At 32.4% G+C, this 21477-nt stretch overlaps 1 protein-coding gene across 5 annotated transcripts in view; it reads right to left on the bottom strand.

The window, feature by feature from the left end:
* STX17 (syntaxin 17) overlaps positions 1–21477 on the bottom strand; it is a 69242-nt gene that overhangs the window by 33666 nt on the left and 14099 nt on the right. For all 5 annotated transcript variants that reach the window (XR_004319365.1, XR_004319366.1, XR_004319363.1 and 2 more), the window contains exons 3-4: positions 20540–20605; positions 1076–1301 (exon numbers count right to left, since the gene is read on the bottom strand). Coding sequence is in view for 1 of the 5 variants with exons in the window: in XM_032478084.1 (XP_032333975.1) it covers positions 1076–1301; positions 20540–20605 (292 nt within the window). In the remaining 4 variants the exon portion in view is untranslated. The remainder of the gene's footprint in view (positions 1–1075; positions 1302–20539; positions 20606–21477) is intronic.

The raw sequence follows: 21477 nt of genomic DNA, 5'->3' as shown, positions 1-21477 counted from the left end.
AGATTACCCAGAAATTCTGGGTGATGACCTAAATGTTTCTCCTTTTTTAAAAAATTTCCCTGTAAATTACTGGATCATTGGTACTGAAAATACGATGTTAAAAATAATCTGGTTTTAAAGACAGGGAGTGGTATAGAAGCCTCTCAGGTAAATGAAAAGGGGAAAACTGGGCAGGTGTAACATCTCTCAGATTCTGTTCTAATTTGTAATTGGTTTATACCCCACCTTTTCCATAAAGATTTAAAGTGGCTTAAAATATATATAAAATATATATGTAATAAGAAGGCATAAATTAAAAAGAGAACTCTAAAACAATAAAGAAAAAACAGGGGCAGCAATTATAAAATAAAGCCAGGAGAGTTCAAAATCTTGGCTTTTGGAAGTTAAAAAATTTGGATTTAAGCATTCTAATAGACAATTCAAGTAGAGAAACCTTATCAGTTATGCCATTCAATACCCGTAAGATTAAAAAAAAAAAAAAAGTCAACTGCTATGAAGTACTATTATGCAGTAAACCAAGAATTTTTTTCTGGGTTTTTCATAAAGACATTATATAATATAGTCAACAATTATTAATTATGTCCTTAGAAGAGATATAATGACAAGTTTCACGGGTCTGTTTCTTACAGTGTAACTTGATAAAAGTTGATGGCATGATCCCTAATGCATATTCTTCTGGGAGATAGATCTAACACCCCTCTGAAAATCAAAATGCCTAAGAAAGAAGCATGCTGGCCTAGGCTACCCCTGCACCTGGAGATGAGGGAGGAGTACTATGCAGACAAGGATGACATTCTTCTTAGGAAATATTTTAAAATTTATTTTTTAAAATATGCACAATAGGTACTTGAAGCCTTAAAGTTCCACACTATACAGCATAGCCTCAACTTTTTTTACCCTCTAAAACTTGTAGGATATGCATTTCCAGGTACACTCAGGATCCAAGAATTCAGCACACTGAAATAGGAGGTGATCCCTGGAGATTTATATATAATTTGCAATATGAATACAAGGAGATGAACTTTAATTAACTGCATTACTATATTATGATCAAGAATAAGACTTAGTAAGTTACCACCAACAGTCATGGATCTGGTCAAAGAAGGCTGTAATAAAGTTTCTTCATCATTAAATTGTTTCTTAAGTTCTTCTACAGATTCCAGATGGAGTTGGAGAAATTCTGCTGTTGCTGCTGATGCTTCTTCTTTAACAGGATCTATCATTCTCTTCAGAAGTCCCAGGTCATCTTTTCGAACCTTCAAGCAGAGCTTCTCCATTTCTCGAATATTGGAGCGGAGTTGCTATAAAAGAAAAAAAAAATCAGTAAAGCCACCATCTCTTAGTATAAAGTATCTTTACTTTCAGGGGTGATTTGTGATAATAGCCCTTGAATGGAAATGATTACAACTGTTCTCTACAACAGATAGTATGCATAGTACTTTTCTATTTTTTTAATATCCCTAACCAAATCCAGCTTCTTCAGAACTCACATCCCTCATACTTTGAATTTATTTAGCATTCTTTCCTTCATTATATGATGATTACAAAGGTAGAAATGCTTTTTATTATAAATCAAACACTGAAGAAACATATCAAGAAAACTTAATGATTTCCCCACTCCATCAATCCCACCATCTCTCTTAACCCAGTCCTTCCACAAGTTTCTCATTGCTCATACAATCATTAGCATACACAGCCCTTCTTTAAAAAAAAAAAAATGAGTTACATTATGCCCAATAATCTATAATTTATCATTCCACATCCCAACTTTACAATATCATCATGGATATCCCTCTGAGTCAACAATTGCACCATATTCCATAGTATTGATGTAATATAATTTATTCCATCACTCTTCCAGTGATCAGCATTCATGTTGTTTCCAGTTTTTAGTTATTACAAACCATGAAACAAATGTACTTGACTATAAATCTTAATATACTGTAACAGTACATATTAGTATTCTGGTATGTACTATTATATGATATTTCATAGGAATGATTCCCAAAATGGAGAGTACTCAAAGGATAATGCACATTTTTGTTTCAATAGCTATTATCAGTTTTCCCCCAAAAGACTGAACAATTCACACTACCACTAAAGTCTGAGTGCCCATTTCCCTACATAGTGCCAGTACTACGTATTATCTCATTGTTGTTCTACTTCACATTTCTGAGTGAAGTTGCTGGATTTTTATTACATGATTTTCTCCTCTTTGAAAAGTCATCTACTGGCATAATCATAAATTTTTCTCTGATGTACTGATACAAGAAATTATGGGCAAGTTTCATACTATACAGCCATCTTTATACTTCTGAGATAAACCCTTTCTGGTCAATATATGTAATTTTTTAATACACTATTGGATTCAATTTGCTAACATTTTATTTGGAATTTCAGCATAGGTATGTATACACATCTGTGTGAGTATGTGTGTGCGCATACATGAACTGTGTGTGTATCAATACTATCTTAATGAGGTTTAACCTCTAACAGGTTTAAGGTCGGGCTAGCTTCATAAAATAAACTGGGGAGCTTTTCACCTTTTTCAATGGTCTATACTTTGAAGAACATGAAAACCTGAATTCTTTGACAGTTTAAACAAAATTAGTAATAAAGATCTTTGTATGGATGCTTATTTTAAAATTATAGATCTCTATTCATATAATATTTTAAATTATTTTCCTCTAGTGTATCTTCACAAACACTAATGTAAATCCTATATAGTAGAGCAAAAAGTATTGATTTCTTTAATTTTTCAAGTGCCTACTCTGTGTAAGGTGTAATATTCCATATTATTACATCCCACATTATTACATTTAGAGAAATCAAAACAAACAAAACTTGTTCAGGATTTACTTAATTATCTAGCAGCAAAGCTGGAGTTAAAACCCAGCTATTCTTACAAGTCCAACAGTAAACTATAACCATAATTCCTGTCTATATGGTACCTTAATACAACCTAAAATATCTATTTTATTCTACTAAATTAAAGCCAATTCTGAAAAAAATAGTTTAGTACAACCTGAAGCATCTTGTAAGATTTTGGGTGTGAATCAAAAAGTTGTGCCTCCTCCTTTAACCCTATGTCCACTCTTATCCTTCCAGTGTGAGCTGGGAAACCTAAGGCTAACTGGGCTGTAGATTAAAAATATATGATACGTAAGCATTAATACATAAAAAAAAAATCATAGAACCCTAGGGGGCCTATGTGATCACTCAATTCAATCTCACGATTTTACAATAAAGAAATTCAACTCCAGCTGAAGGCAGTGGCAGAATCAGGACTACGGCCCAGTTCTCAAGTCCTGGAACAATATCGCTTCCAACATACCATCATCTCTTGGCTGTGTGATTCTTGTCTAAAGTTGTAATGCTTGGTTATACACTTGCTACATAGTTCACAGAGATATTTTACCCAACATTATCTTGGAGAAGCATTAAGAAGTCTCTGCAGCCAATGAGTATTTGCCTGTGACATATTCATCCTCTTATAAATTTGTACATATGTTAAGTCCCCAAATTATAGTCCGGCTTCAAGAACTCTATTACTATAGGTGAAGAGAAAAGTGCTAAGGGAGAGAAAGAAAATACCCTTTGAACTATAAAATCTCACACTATACTATACTAACAAAAACACAAATAATGGCTAAATCTTTATCACTACTGAAGTTGTACATTGTGCTAAGTGCTTTACTCTCTTCATCTTGTTTTACTTTCACAATTTATTTTTGAAATAGATATTATTCTCCTTTTACAGATACGAAATTCAAGTAAATTAAGAAAACTGCCCAGGATTACACTTCTAGTAAAAAGTAGAGCCAGAAATCAAATCCAGGCTACAGAGCACGTGTCTCAACTGCTTTACCATGTAGCTACACTATCCAACAAAAATACAATACAAGCCACAAGTGTGAGCCATATACGACATAATTGTAAATCTTCTGATAGCCACATTAAAAAAGTAAAAAGAAATAGGTGAATTAGTTTTAATAATATATTTTATTTAACCCAATGCATCCAAAGTATTATTCTAACATGTAATCAGTATAAAAATTATTAATGAAATATTTTACATGCTTTCATTTGTAGTCAGTCTTAGAAATCTGGCACATACTTTACATTCACAGCACATCTCAATTCAAATTAGCCACATTTTAAGTGTTCAACAATGACTGCAGATCTCTCTAAAGCCAGTATGTGAAGAATATAAAGAATAATATATTCAAAGCATGTCAACCTAAAATTCTATATCCAGCAAAAAATATCCTTCAAGACCAAAGGTAAGATAAAGACATTCAAACAACTAGAAAACTGAGGGAATTTGTCACCAGTAAATACAGAGTAAAAGGAATACTAAATGGTATCTCTCAGAAAGAACAATAATTAATCCAATATAAAATTGAAGATCAGAAAGAAATGAGAAACATTAAAAATGGTAAAAATGGGGGTATATCTAGAAGACCAGTAACTATACAAAAACAGTAATAATAATGTCTTGTGGGTTTAAAACTTATATATAAAATTAAAATATATAAAAATAGCATTTAACTTGGAGGTCACACATAGCACTAAAATATTTCAAGGTACCTGTGTAATCTATTTTTTATGGATATATGTTGTAATGTCTAGTATAAGACTATGTAATTCCAAAACTAACAGAGGAACAATTGGATTAAAAAAGAATACAAGATCAGTCCAAAAGAAAGTGAAAACAGAGATCAAAAGGAACAAAGAAAAACACATAATACAGTGGAGAATTTAAACCTAAACAAATCAACAGTGACATTAAATATAAAGAGAACAAAAGTTTCTGTTAGAAGATAAAGATCTTCACAGTGGAAAAAATACAAAATTCAAGAAACAGATCTAAGCCACAAATACAGATGGTTTAGAGTAAAAGGATAAAAAAGATAAACCATGTAAATTTAACCCTCAAAGAAAACCTACTGCAGCAATACTAATATCATAAAAAATAGACCTTAAAGCTACATTACTAAAAATAAAGAAAATCACTTTATAATATCTTCACCAGAAATATGCAATTCTACAGTTGGGTATACCTAATAATATAGCCACTATATATAATGCAAAAACTGACACAAAGAGAAATAAACAAATCCACAGTCGTAATAAAAGCCTTTAACACCTCTTTCAGTAACTGAATAGAACAAATGGACAAAAGGATGCAAGTAAGGTGTAGAGAAAACAATAATATTAACACAAACTTGTGCTAGGAACTGTGTAAAACAATTTGAGAATATACACATTAAAAAAACCCGAAGAGACCATTTACAAAAAATGATAATATACTGAGTCTTAAAGTAAGATTCAACAAATTAAAAACATATTGACATCACACAGACCATATAATCTGATCATAATAAAATTAAACTTGAAAATCATTAATAAAAATATACCTAGGAACACTGTATGTCTGGAAACAAAGAAAAACACTTAACAATAATCCACAAAGCAAAGACGAAATCACACTGGAAATTAAAAATCCTTTGAACTGAATTAGAAAAATAATGCATACTAAAACTTATAGGTAGATGAAGCAGTAGGTCGAAATTTATAGCTCTAAATGTATATTTACTAGAAAAGAAGGAAGGCTGAAAATTAATAAACAGTCATCTCAAGAACTTAGAAAACAAACACCAAGAATAAATACAAAGAAAGTAGAAAGGAGAAAATAATAAAGATGCCAACATAAATTTCATGAAATAGAAAAAACAAGCATACAATCAGTTAAAAAAATTAAGATTTCAGTGTTGGAAGACTAATAAAATTGGTAAGCCTCATTGAGAGTAGTTTTAAAAAATAGAGAAGGTAAAAATAACCAAAATCAAAACTTTTAAAAAGGGGTTATCACTACTGATCTTTCAGATATTAAAAAGATAACAAGAGAATATTATAAACACATTTCTACCAATAAACTAGATAAGTCACATGAAATGGATAAATTCCTAGAAAACTGTAACTTACCAAAGCTGACAATAAATAAATATCCGAATAGTCATACTTATTGAAGAAATTAAATGTGTATTTTCAAACTCCTGTGCCTCCCCATACACATACATAAAATCAAAACCAAAAAACAAAAACCAGCACAGAGGGCTTCACTGGCCAATTCTTCCAAAGATTTAAAGGAAATTACACTAACTATTTAAGAGATGGAGAGAACATTCTCTAACTCATTTCATGATAGCAAATCTTGATACCAAAACTCAACAAGGAGAGTAGGCAAAAGAAAAAAAATCAGATCAGTCTCACACACTTATGAACAAAATGCAAAAATTCTACATAAAATGTAAGTAATTTAAATCTAGCATCATATATAAGTGTAACAAAAATAATAAATTGATAGAACACGTTCATGGATTGGAGGACTCAGTAGTGCAAAGATGTCACTTTGACAGACAGATTTAATAAATCTATTTAATATACAGATCCAATATCTATAAATTCAATAAAATCTGAATCTACAGATTTAATCATCTAGATTCAATTATCTAGATTCAATAAATTAGAATAAATTTGAAAAAGGTTCTTTGTTTTATATTGGTGGAATGTGACAAGCTGATTCTAAAATGTATATGAAAATACATATAAAGGACTGAAACTAACTTTTGAAGAAAAAGATAATAGAACTTCTATTAGATATTGACTGATTATAAAGCCATAGTAATTAAGACAGTGTGGTATCAGTGAAAGAATAGACAAATACACCAATGAAACAGCCCCTAAACAACCCAAACATGTATGTACTGGATTTATGACAAAAGTGGCAGTACTAGGAAAGATGATTTTTTTCAAAACATGGTGTTTGATTATTTGGGTATCCAGATGGAAAAACAAAACAAAAAACAACTATATACATCATCTCACACCATACACAATAATCAACCAGATGAATGGTAGACCTAAACATGAAAAATGAAATAACAGAAGAGTATCTGCATAATGTTGGGGTACAAAAGACCTTTTAAATGTTGCATAAAAGCGTCAACCATGAAAGACTGATAACCTCAACTGTATTACATTAAATGAACTGCCAGTCATCAAGGGATACAACTAAGATAGTGAAGAGGTTAACCACGAGTGTTAGAAGATAACTGCAACACAAACACTGATAAAGGGGTCATCAGCAGAATAAAGACCTAAGATCACAAGAGCATAAGAAAAAGACAAACAAGCTGTAGAAATATGGGCAGATACTCTAAATGGCACTTTTCACAGAGGTACTCAATCTCACTAATAATCAGGTAAATGTAAATTAAATGATAATTAGTCACCCGTCAGAACAGCTAAAATTAAAGTCTGACTTCACTAAATATTGGTGAAGATGTGGCACCCACAGGAACCTGTATTTACTGCTGGAAGGAGTGTAAAGCTAATACAATTATTTTGGAAGATAGTTTGGCATTATCTACTAAAGTTGAAAATAAAGATGCCCAATGAACCAGCAATTCCTGTCCTAGGAATATACTCAACAGAAGTGCATGCACATGTGTACCAGTAAAGACATTCAAGAATGTTAATCGCAACTGTAACAGAAACCAAGACACCCCAAACATACATCAACAATAGAATGGACACACTACAGTAAACTCATACAATGGAATATATACAACAATGAAAATGAATTAACCAATGCTACAGGAAACAGCATAGGTAAATCTCAAGCCAAATACAAAAGCTATCTTCTATTTAATTCAATTTATATAATGTTCAAAACCAGACTAAATAAACTATAGTCTTAATGACACATGCTGGCGGTAAAACCAAACAGAAGAGACAAGTAGTAGTTACCATATAAATCAAGACAGTGATTACTTTTGTTGGGGGGAAGGAGTTTGTAAGTGGGAAGAAGCTATGAGGAACTTCTAGGATGCTGGTAATTGTCTATTTCTTGATCTGTGTAGTGGTTCCATGAATGTTCATGGTATAATTTGTTTAGGTGTATATTTATGCTTAATGCATTTTACACCATGTATGTTACATTTCACAGTAAAAAGTTTTAATAATATTTTTAGAAAAGAATAGTATACTCTCCACAAAGTGGCAAAGCAGTGGTCCAACGACAACAGAGATCTCCAACTGTCAAGAAACCAGCTAGAACTCTTCCAGAGGAAAGCAAAACATAAGTCACTACCGTATGAAATATTTCATCTTTCATTAGTTGGAACAACTAATGAAAGGAACTACTTTCTGGAATTTATTCTGACATATGAGCACAAAACAGTAAAGAGGAAATGAAACCCACGAGAAAGCAATCTTGGAGTTCGTAACAGTTACAAAAAGGAATACTGGAGATAGTGACACTTCAGGGATGCGAGCTGAGTTTAGAGACAATACTTGTATGATGCCATAGCAGGGACTGTATTGTTAGGAAGATCCTTTTCAAAACAGAGTTTCTAAAAAAGTAAAAATTCTGACACTATAAAAAAAGTTAATCTGATAAGAAAGAAAACTTCCTTCTTAAAAATCTAATATGATGTGTAAGGTCTGCTGTAAGTTCAGAGACTTGTTTTTTTTTTAAAAAAGGAATGGAAAGAAAGGCGTGTGAACGAGGATGAATACAAAACAGTGATGTGAAACAAGGAGAACCATGTAAGTAAAGTAAAAGCCCAGAATGAGCGGAGGCTGGCGAAAAATGTTAAGAACAATAAAAAGGATTTAAAAAATATACGTAGAGCAAGAAGAACAAGAAAGAAGATTTAGGCCTACTGCTCAGGGCAGATGGTATAATGTTAACAGATGATACAGAGAAAGCAGGACTACTTAACTACTATTCTGCTTTTGATTCTCTATTAAGGAGAAATAGTCGAAATCGAAAGCGGAATAAGAAACATGCACAAAGGAGACCTGAAACATCTTACTGTAAGGATCTAGACAGGCCTCATGAAGTAGGTGAGACCTGAGCCAACCCTGAAGGATAATATTGAAAAAACAGAACATACTAAATATGCTAGTATAAATACTAAGAAGAGATTGGGAAAAGACAGAGGTGGAGTAGAAAGGTAGAAGCTTTTCTAAATACTGTATTTCATCAATTTTAGGACACAACATCTTTCCAACATTTTAACATCTCTGAAATTGGAATGTCTTAAAATAGATGGTTTTAAAAAAGCATTATTTAACTGGCAGCATTTTTGTCTCTTAGAGGTACACAAAATAATGGTATGTCTTATAAATGATGGTGTCTCAGATTTAATTTCCTCCCTGAGGTTCTACAGTACCTATGACAACTAGAGTAGAGGCATAGGTATTATATCTATTTAAAAAAAAAAAAATCTTAAATCCTGATTTATCAGCTCATGAATATTTCAAGGGAAAATTTAAGTTTAAATTCCTCTAAAGTCATAACAACCTAAAACCATTTACCTTCTAATTGCCTTCATTTTGGAATCTACTCTCCTAACTCCTCTTCCATTCTCTACCTGCCTGGCCTTGCTTCTGTCTAATCTTTTTTCTCCTAACTTCTATTATCTTCACTTCTCTCTTCTCTTCATTCCCTCTTTTCTATTGCTTCTCCCTTTAAATTTTTCTTTAAAAAAATTAAAAAGTAGATAGCTCAAGTATTTTATTATTTCTTCTAGTAAAATCATGAAAGTCATATTTTACTTCAACAAAGTTCATGTCTGATTTTTCTTTATTTGTATTTATGCTACCTATGGAACCAGAACAGACTTTCTGTACAGCAGTATCTTTCCAAATGTGGCCTGAAATCTACTGAATCAGAATCTTTCAGGTGAGTCCCAGAAATCTGTGACTCAACAAGCTCTGTGTCACCACTGCTATGGAGACTAGGCTGACCAAGTTTCTATAAAAGCCACGTTAATGTTCTGCAGTGAATTATTACAATAGTAACAATTTCAGCTTTTTCATTTAGTTTCAAAATTTGATCACAAAATCTTTCTTAATGCTAATGTTTTCTTATCCCAGAGAAGAAAACTGTTAAACCTATACTACTCACAGTTTCAAAATATAATAATGGACTTCTGCTTCTGCAGAGTTTGCAGAACACAGTACTGGAGAGGAGAGAGCCATAGAGAAAGAGAATGCTAAAGATAACCATTCAACCCTCAAGTATCTGGCAGGGAACTGACCACAACATGTATGTGAGGAAACTACCTAAAGCTGGAGAAAAAAAAAAATCATCCAAGAAAATTAGAAGAAATAGTGCCCAGCACTCATTCAAAGCTGGAAACAGTGTCTGTTCCCACCAGCTAAACTGGAAAAAATCTTAGTTCACAGGGCATTGGGTAGAGCACTCAGAAAGGTTTTTACTTCAGTAATGTAGAAATTATAGCCCTAGACCAGGCATTGCTCCAGTCAAGCTTAATAAATCATAAAAGTGAGACCCAAAAGAATCAAGCTGTTTTCAAGTAACTTAACTATATTACAGAACAAAGCTCAAGACGATTTATAGGAACATAAAAATACCTACCACCTAACCATGCAAAGGTCACCCAAGCAAAGACCACCAGACATACAAAGAAACAGGAAAATATGGCCAATAATGAAGAGAATAATCAATTGACTGAAACTGACCCAGAATTGACATAGATATTAGAATTGGTAGAGAAGAATACTAAAACAGTCATTATAATTGTATTCCATATGTTCAAAAAGTTAAGTAGAGACAGGGAAGATATTTTTCAAAAAGACCCATATTAAAATTCTAGAGTTGAAAACTACAATATGTGAGATGAAAAATACACTGAATGGAGTAACAGCAGATTAGACACTATGTTGCTAAGACTAGTGAACATAAAGGCATAGAAATAGAAACTACACAAAATGAAACACAGAGAAAACAGAATCCAAAAAAATTTTAAAAAGCATCAGTGGGCTGCAAGATAACTTCAAGTAGCATAGAATACATGTAATTAGAGTCCCTGAAGGAGAAGAGAGATGGGAGTGGGCAGAAAAATATTTGAAAAAAAAAAACGGCCCCCCAAATTCCAAATTTGATGCAAATTATAAACCAAGAGACCCAAGAAGCTCAACAAATTTGAAGCACAAGAAACATGCAGAAGACTCCACCAAGGCCCATCATAAAGTGCTTAAAACCAGAGGCAAAGAGAAAACTGTAAAAGTACCCAGAGAAAAGAGACATATATAGTAAGGAGGAATAAAGATGAGAATAAAACAGATTTCTCATTGGAAACAGTGCAAGTGAAAAGACAGCAAAAACACCTTTAAAGTACTGAAAGAAAAAACCAATGTAGAATTCTATATACAGCAAAATTCCTTTTAAAAACAAAGGCCAAAGGAAAGCTTTTCAGATACACAAAAGACAAAAAGAACTCATCACCAGCAGAACTGCACTCTAAGAAATGTTAAAGGAAGTCTTTCAGGCAAAAGGAAAATTATACCAGATAGAAATATGAGCTTACACAAAGGCATCAAGCACACCCAAAATGGAAATGATAGAGGGAAATTGTTAAGATTTTTTCCCCTTAATATCTAAATCACTTGAAAAAGGTAACTGTTTAAACATTATGAAGTATATAACATACATATATATATATAAGTAAAATATATGATAATAGCACAAAAACTGGGAGGGGAGAAAAAGAAGTATGTTGTAAATTTCTTAAACATATGTGAAATAATTAATCTCAATTGAAGATAAATTATAATAAGTTGTATACTATAAGTGCTAAAATAACCACTAAAATAAGAGTTACAGCTACAGCAAGACAAGAAAGAAGGTAAAATGGAATAAAAAAAAATACTGAATTAATTCAATATAAAACAGAAACATCATTAATCAAATGAAAGTTAAAATGACGAGATACCACTACAGATCTATTAGAATGGGTAAAATTAAAAAGACTAGCTATGTCAAGTGTTGGCAAGGATTTGAAGAAACTGGTGGGATTATAAAACGGTGCAATTATTTTGGAAAATTGCTTGGCAGGTCCTAAAAAGGTAAAGAATATGATTCAGCCATTCCATTCAAAATTATTTATCCAAGAGAAATGAAATTCTTTGTACATACAAACTGGTGTATTCAAATGTTCATAACAGCCTTATTTGTAATAGCTGAAAACTGGAAATAACTCAAATGTCCATCAACAGATAAATGGATAAACAAACTGTGATATAACCATACAACAGAATATCAACAATAAAAAGCAAATAAATGCTGATACACATTATAACATGAATGAATCTCAAAATATTTACGCAGAGCAAAAGAAACCAGACAAAAAAGAAATATATATTGTATGATTTTACTTACATAAAATTCTAGAAAATCCAAACTAATGTATAGTGACAGAAAGCAGGTCAGTGGTTGCTTGGGAAATGGGGGTGGTAGGGTGGAGTATGTGTATGTGGGAGGATGTAGAGGGAGAGCCAGAAGGAGGGTGCCAAAGGGGTATGAGGAAACTTTTTGGGCCAATGGATATATTTATTATCTTGACTGTGGTAATGGTTTCAAATTATCTTCATTGTGGTGATGGTCTCATGGTATGTATCAAAACTTATCAAATCGTATACTTTGCTATATGTCAGTTACACCTCAAGAAAGTTGTTTGGAAAGAAGCAGAAAGAAAACTATGAAAAATATCATATATTATTTATATATAGTTACATGCACAAACATGATAAATACTTAAAATAGGGGGAAAGATTTCCTTTGGATGAAGATAGGAACAAGGTAAATGGAATCAAGGAAGGGTACACAAGGAACTTCAGTGTATTTCTAAAGTTTTCTTCAAAAAAAAAAAAAACTGTGGCAAGATGTTAAGATTTTACAAAGTTGGATGATGAGTACGTAAGTGTTATGTTATTTTCATTATTTTCTACATTTTTTGTATGTGTGAAGTCTGCGTGTGTGTAATTTTTCAAAAAGTACTTCAATGTTAAGGTTGATGTCAGGGTAGTTCCTTACTCCTCTGTCAAGATTTTGAGTTCAGAATCATTTAATAGGACTACAAAGAGAATAGGTAAAAACCTAACACACTAGGCCCTTGATGTTCTACACAAAATTGTCCGTACATGTGTGTATCTGTATTTTTCTAAAAAGTAAACCCACAGTATCCTGAGTATTATATTAGCCATCTAACTGGTATTCTTGCTTCCATCCTTGCTCCCTTAGAATCTATCCTTTTCATAATAGTCAAGGTGATCTTTTAAATCATAACAGGTCATCATCTGCTCAGAACCTTCCAAAGGCTTTCTAGCCAACTTTAAGTTACCACATCCTGCAATGCCTTCTGTCATCAGACTCAGCTGATCTCTCTGACCTCATCTCCTACGCTCACACCAGCCACACTGATCTCCTTACTCCTCCCTGAATATGCCAAACATTCTCTCACCTCAGAGTCTTCACACTTGATTCCCCTTTTGCCTGGAAAAGTCTATTCCCCATGGTTTATGCTTGTACTTGTTTCAGGTCTCTGCTCCAATGTCATCACAAACCTTCCAAAACCACCCTACATAAAAGAACACTCATCACCTTCTGTGATTCAGTGTTTTGTTTTGTTTTGGTTTGTTTTGTTTTGTTTTGGTTTTTAAACCAGCTTTTGGTTAATTCATGGCACTTATAACCATCTAAATATTATATATTTATTTACTTAAAATTAAGTATCTGTCTCTGCTTTCTTCACTCCCACCCACAGAACATAAGTTCAATAAGAATAAGAATTTTCTTCTGTTTGCTCACAGCTATATCTCCAGTGTCTGAAATAGTATCTAGGACAGAGTAAATGTTCAAATGTTTCTATTCTAATAATCAGGAGAGAAAGACAGATATTATGCCAAGTTCTAAAAATTTGCAAATATATCCACAAGTTTGATAAATGGTTCTATAATCAAGGAAGTAAGCTTAAAAAAAAAGTATACCAACTCAGTAATTAATAAGCTTTGCAGTATGCAAGTAGTAACTGCAAACTATGGACAAATTTTCAGTAATGGTAACATTACTGTCTTTAATCTGTAACTAAATTTAGTAACTAATTATTACTTTTTTTCCCTTCTTTCAAAAATATCCTGAAATTTCTGTCTAAAGATTAAAAGATATGCTTAAATGTATACTTATCCATACTGATAGCTGTAAAAAAGTAATTATTCTGAATTAATTAAAATTCTGAAAAATGGCTAATTATGTACTTAATGATTAAACTAAGAGTGGATATGCATATATTTGCCTTTGTTAAATATTGGTTTAAGGATTTCTAATGTGTTTTTACAACATGTAATTTTGAGAGCAAATTGTATATAGCACAAAACATTTGGTATCATAATAATTAATCTGACTTCTTTACAATCACAAAGCACAAGTCCACTGGTAAACACTTAAACAACCTAGAGTAAATATATTCTAGATGTCATATAATTTATTATTAAGGAGTCGTAATTATTTAATTAAAATAAATCTGGACTATTCCTTGCTTGTATTGCCTAACTACTATACTCAGGTATTAGTAGTAATGACTTCACACTTATTTCAACAACAAAAGGCACCAAAAAGAATCCATATAGCTTAAAAAAATATTAACTGAACCACCAAAAGGAGTGAAAAATCAAGAGAGAAAAGGGCCTCCATTCATTTACTCAACAAATACCTAACGAGGACCTACTACATAGGTTAAGTGCAGTATTCCTGAGAATATTCCTTGATATTCTGTCCACCTGAGTTAATGTTAAAAATAATTCCAGATTGGATCCCTGCACTTCTACTTATGAAGGTCTTGTGCTTTAGACAAACACCAAAGTTTCTCTGTTCTTCAGCCTTCTTTTATCTGAAAAATGAGGATAATATTGCCCTTATCCCGCATCCAGATAGCTGGCACTGTATCACTTACTGGTCTCTATAATATATTTGACAATTAATCTTGCACTGACTTACATTACTTTTTTACTGAAGCTTTAAATTATTATTTAAATATTTTACTTAACATTTCATGAAATCGTATCTAGGTAAGTTCCTTCAAAGCAGAAACCATGATACATTTTTCAGAATCCTCTGTTACCAGCTAGTATTATCACTGTATGTTAAGTATTTGGGGAGAAGGACATAGAAGACAGCTTTTAAAAAAATGTATTTTGCACTTTTGTAAGACAAGCCAACCAAAATGGTAAAAAGTGATGCAACTGTTTTACATTAAACTAACAAAAGGCCAAGAATTTTTTTAGCTTGATCTAGCAGTTAAAAGTGGGAGTATCAAATAAAGTTCATTCCAATTCCTCTTACTAACTGAATTCCTACTGTAAGACAGGGGCTGTGTAAGCACTTTGCACACACAGTCAACAATCCTTACAACCATCCTAGAGTACAGGATGAAATTTTACATTCAGGAAAAAGGAACATATATACAAATAGTATTAAAAGTTCTTTTGCATAGGGAACTGTTGTCATTTATAAGGTCTTTATAAAATTTGAACAAGCTTGTTTATAAACCAACTGTTTCTTCTAATGACTGGTGAGCTAACTGAAAAAAAAAACCCGAAACACCCATGAAGGATCAAAACAAGAAAGGAAAAATGGGTGCTATTATGAGAAGAGAAATATAACCCCCCAAAAAGCTCTATAAATAGAAAGTTCAAAGGGATTCAGACCAATTATAAGAAATATCAAGAGAGTTTAAAGATAACTGGCTATAAGATCTACATATGAAAACTAACTATATTTCTATATACACCACCAAAAGTCTAAAAACATAATTTAAAATAAAGACAACATTTATTACTTCCCTCAATCACACACACAGACACACCTTAAAACACTAAAGTAGTTAAGAACAGATTAATGAAATAGACTGAAATAGATAAACACACTAAGTGTAAGCACTGTATTCCCGGCATCTGTTGCTGTGTAACAAATTCCTCCAAAACTTAAAGGACTAAAATCACCATTTAATTTTGCTAATAATTATGGAGACCAGACACTTAGGCAGTCAGCTGAACAGTTCTCACTTGGGGTCTCTCATACAGCTAGAGACATCTGCTGAAGCCACAATTGTCTGAAGTCTCTCAACTGCACTGCATGTACAAGATGGCTCACTCATATGGCTGGTACTTGAGGCTACAAATTCCTAAGAGCTCAGCTGTGGCTGTGTTATCTCCCACATGGGGGTCTCAGGATATGTGGACTAAGTTCCCCCAGTGCAAGAATCCTCAGAGAACCAGTGGAAGCTATCTGGCCTTTTCTGACCTAGCCTCAGAAGTCAAGCGGCATTACTTCTGCCTCAGCTCAGATTCAAGGAGAGAGTAATTAGACTCCATCTACTGGAGGGGTCATAGCAAGGTTATACCGTAGAAGACCATGTAGGACAGAGATACTTTACAGATATCTTTAAAAAGTACTATCTACCACAATCTGTATGCAGAAAACTATAAAGATAAACAAATATTAAAGAAGACATAAACAAATACATCTCATATTCATTAGAAAACTGGATGATGTAAATACGTCAGTTTTTTCTAAATAGATGGATAAATCCGATGCAATTCCCAAATTTCCAACAAGATTATGTATGAACATTGAAAAGCAGATTTCAAATTTATACGGAAGACTAAATGGCCAAGTATAGCCAAAAGGAAAAGTAAGGTGAAAAGGAAGAGTAAAGTGACAGTACTGTCCTGCCAGATTATCAAGCATTATCACAAGACTGTCTTAATTAATATATTGTGGACCTTGGTGAAGAAACAGAAAAATTGATCAGTGGAATAGAACAAAAAGACCAGAGACAGACCCATGGATACATGGAATTGTGATATGTAAATAACACCGCAGAAATCAGTTAATAGCGAGAGACAACTGGTTTTCCAACAGGAATACAATGTAAGTTTATTTATATCTACCTAATACCATCAATACTAGATGCACCAAAGATTTAAATGTTAAAAGTAAAATATTAAAAACATTCAATAGAAAATATAGGCAAATACCTTCTTGATCTTAGGATACAGAGCGTTCCTTGAATAAGACACCAAAAGTATGAACCACAAGAGGAAAAGACTGATAAATCAAATTGACAAATAAAGACTGATACATTTAAATTAAGAACTCCTTTTCAACAAAGACACTATAATGAAAGTAAAAAGATAGTTCTTACTATATAAATCTAATAATGTTAAATCTAGAAAATCTGTGGTAACTGTTCATGAAGTTATTTGTCTGAAAGTAAGTTCTACACAAGCTAGCAAAGAACAAGCCTATACAAAAAATTCAGGGCAGATGTGAATAAAGCTAAGCAAATACCTACATCTAACAACAGTTTCGATCTCACTATTTTAATGGCACACATAAATCTTTTGTGCCAGATGGAGATCAATAAGGTAAATATATATTTTTTAAATCAGTAAACAAACACTTTGACCATACCACTGTCTCAGGAAAATCACAAGTGATTTTTAATGACATGTAAAACAGTAAAGATGGTAAGAAATCCAAGTCATAATAATCTCATTGACATTATCGTGCATAGTACTATACAATAAACCCTGAATCTTGCTGAGTACCAGGTAATGAGATACACAATTAGTGAAGACATAGTCAGTCCCTGATGTTTAGGCCCATGATCTAGGTAGCAAGAAGTAAAGTACATATATAGAGAGGCAAGTCAAATTTTCATCTAAATCTCAAATCAATCTTTTTTTCCTCCATCTTCACCATATCTGAAATCACTCCTAAATGACCTCCTGCATTCATTTCATTCTATCCCAATCTATTCACTATACTGCAGCTATGGTAACCTTTTTGAGACGCAAAAGGACCACAGATGCATTTTTTAGTGAAACAGACTCTAGATTCAGAAACACCAAGCACAGGGCTAAGAAAGGTATTCTTACCAAGGCCTGCAGTGAACAATGAAAGCCCAGCAGCCTTCACCTAACCTGCTTTTATAACTGGAAAGTAAGTGTCTACCTACCCTAGGGGGAAAATGAGAATTCTTCTTTAGAAAACTAAACCAGAACAACCTCCAAATACTGATATTTAGAGGTTGCTCCAAGGAAAATACCAGACTGCCAAAGAACCTTTAGTGAAGTCTTCCAGGAGACAAGCAAAATCAGCTTTTTAGTGTCTCAGAAAAGCAGGAAAAATTATGTCCAAAGACAAAATGCTACAAAAAATAAATAAAAATAGAAAAAACTCTTAGAAAATACATATTGTAATAGTAGAAATAAAGAATTCAATAGAAAGAATTGAAGATAAAGCTGAGTATATCTCCCAGAAAACAGAAAATTAGGCAAGCAATCCAAGGGTCTCCTATCCAACAGAACAGAGATCAGCAAACTTTTTGCAAAGGGCCAGAGAGTAAATAGTTTAGGCTTGCAGGCCATATAGTCTCTTCCTGCAACCACTCAACTCTGCTGTTGCAGTATGAAAGCAGCCAAAGATAATACATAAACAAATGGGGCAGTAGCAGGCCAGATCTGACCTCTGAGCCAGTTTGCTGACCCTTGCAGTAAAAGAATTAAAAAGAGAGAGAGAGAGAGAGAGAGAAAACAGAGGAATAAATTATCAAATAAATAACTTAAGAAAAATTCCCAGAACTAAAGAACATGAGTTTTTAGACTGAAATGGTCCAACACAAAGCACATCATTATCAAATTTCAGAACACCAGCAATAAATAAATCATAAGTTTCCAAAGAGAAAAAAAAAGTTGGTCCTATATGTAGATTGGGAAACTAGATGATATCTACTTTTTTTTTTTTTTTTAAGGAAAACACTTAACTAGAAAGCCTTCAAAACTGAAAGAGAATTCTATACCTTCTAAAATTAGCCATCAAGTGAGGGGAGAATAAAGGTATTTATAAACAAAAAATAAATTAAAAATTTACATCTAAGGTACCCTTAGTTCAGAGCTACTGAAAGATGTACTCCAATAAAACAATGGAGTAAGCCAAAAATGAGAATCACATGATATCCAGGAAAAACAGGGACCCAACACAGGAGCAGATGAGGGAAGTCCCAGAACAGCTGACATGCAATAAGCCTAGAAAGTGAGTCCAAATTTTAGGAGGGAGTCTTCAATGGAAGTGATGTATTTGAGCATATGAAAAATATTGAATAGCATGTGGTAGAGATGTGGAACATTTAAAAAAAATCACCCAAAAATACACAAAGTCAGGCAATAAAAAAATGAGGCAATTATTAACTTCAAAAACAGCAAAACAACAGCTAACATCATATTCAACAGTAAAAAGGTGAAAGCATTTCCTCTAAGATCAATAACAAGACAAAGATGCCCACTCTTGCATCCGTTTATTAAATAAGTTTCCAAAGTCCTAGCCACAGCAATCAAACAAGAAAAAGAGATAAAAGGAATCCAAATTGGAAAGGAGGAAATAAAACTGTCACTGTTTCCAAGATACTACACATGGAAAATCCTAAAGATACCACCAGAAAACAAGTAGAACTCATCAATGAATTTGGTAAAGTTGCATGATACAAAAGTAATAGACAGTAATCTGTTACATTTCTAAACACTAACAATGAACTATCAAAAAGAGAAATTAAGGAAATAATTCCCATCATCATTGCACAAAAAGAATAAAACACCTAGGAATAAACCCACCTAAGGTGGTAAAAGACCTATACTTGGAAAACTATAAGACACCAATGAAAGAAATTGAAGACAACATAAACAGATGGGAAGATATACCATGTTCATGGACTGGAAGAATTAATATTCTTAAAATGATGATACTACCCAAGGGAATCTACAGATTCAATGCAATATCCATCAAAATACCAAGGGAATTTTTCACAAAACTAGAGCAGATGATTTTAAAATTTGTATGAAAACACAAAAGACTCCAAATAGCCAAAACAATCTTGAGACAGAACAAAGCTGGAGGAATCATGCTCCATGACTTCACACTATACTACACAGCTACAGTAATGAAAATGGCATGGTAATGGCACAAAAACAGACACACAGATCAACAGAACAGAGAGCCCAGAAATAAATCCATACTCTTATGGTCAATTCACTAATTAAAATTTGTTTATTAAAAAGCCAATAACTACCAAAAAATATGTGCAACACTGTATTATTGCAACAATATTAAAAACAGAAGATCAGTATCTTAAAATTATAAGAAACTTTATCAAAAGACAACATAATATAAAGTATGCAAGAGACATGAATAAGCAGTTCATAAAAAAGAAATATTACTATCCAAGGTACATATAAAAACTTCCACCCTTCAAAGCAATAAAAGGAAAAAAATCCAGATAAAAACAACAAAGCAGCATTATTTTAACCTACTAATTTAGCAAAAATTTGAGACATGGATAATAATACTGTTGGTAAGGTTTTTCAAAAATGCATTGTGAAAACAGAAGTTGATATATTATTTCTGGAAGAAACTGTAGTAATATAAATCAAAATCTTCAAAATACGTATGACATTTGATTCAGTAATTCCTGCTAAAAATGCATCGTAAGGGAACAGTTATAAATATCCATAAAAGGATTCAGTTACAAGGGTATTTATTTTAGCAAAATTTCCTTAAGACTATCTTTTTCATATGGATTTACTAGAAGTAATATAATAGCCTTACCTGGACTGTACGTCCTGCATTGATATGCTCTTCATGCAACTTGTCCCAGATTCTGCACCTTTGATACTATACAAAAGAAAAGGGAAAGGCATTAAATTTTTTTTTAATCACTAAAGTGATTATTTCCAGTTACCACAAAAATCCCCACTCACCTACCCAAAACTAAACATACCAGCTAAAAAAGTTACTGACTTAGTAGTGGAAATTAACTGTCCAAGTAGGAAGTTTTCAAACACATTCCATACCAAATTCTGACAAATGGTAAAACAAACTATTGTCATTAGATATTATTTATTTTACCAAAAAAAAATGTATTTTGTCTATAATGCAAACTCTTTAGAGCTGAAAAAATGAGAATGTAAAAGAATGTGAAAAGTGAAAAGACTAACAGCATTAATCAGATATTCTTGCTATACACGAAGACCGAAAAGTTTGTCAGTGATAAGAGTCAAGTACTGAAAACAAAATCTGATTTTGAGAAAAAGTGACATCGATATTTCAGACTAGAAGGTATATAAAAATGACAATGAACATTTAACATGTTTCAATTTTTACCAAGACAATGTTTAGCTTTTTCAGAGTTTCATCCAAGAAACTTAACAACACATAATAATGGAAAATTTTTCATTTGACAGAAACCATAGCAAAATATGATAACATTATGACAGAATACTGATATAAATACCACCAAACGTCACATATTATTTTTGGTTGAAATAAAAAATCCAAATAATTTAAATGTTATATGTGAATAATGATACTAAACACATTTTTGGTATACCACACACTAAAAAAAAAACAAAAAAACCCAAACAAACCTGGAAATACCTTGAAAGGACAGAAACATGAAAATGCTCCATATATACATATTAAAGGCACAAAAGATAACGTAGAGCACTAAAAATTTTTCTAGGATATTTTAATAGTTCCTATTCTGC

The sequence above is a fragment of the Camelus ferus genome, chromosome 4, assembly GCF_009834535.1.
Source record: "Camelus ferus isolate YT-003-E chromosome 4, BCGSAC_Cfer_1.0, whole genome shotgun sequence".
NCBI classification, from domain to species: domain Eukaryota; kingdom Metazoa; phylum Chordata; class Mammalia; order Artiodactyla; family Camelidae; genus Camelus; species Camelus ferus.
This window is presented reverse-complemented; position numbering and strand designations above follow the sequence as displayed.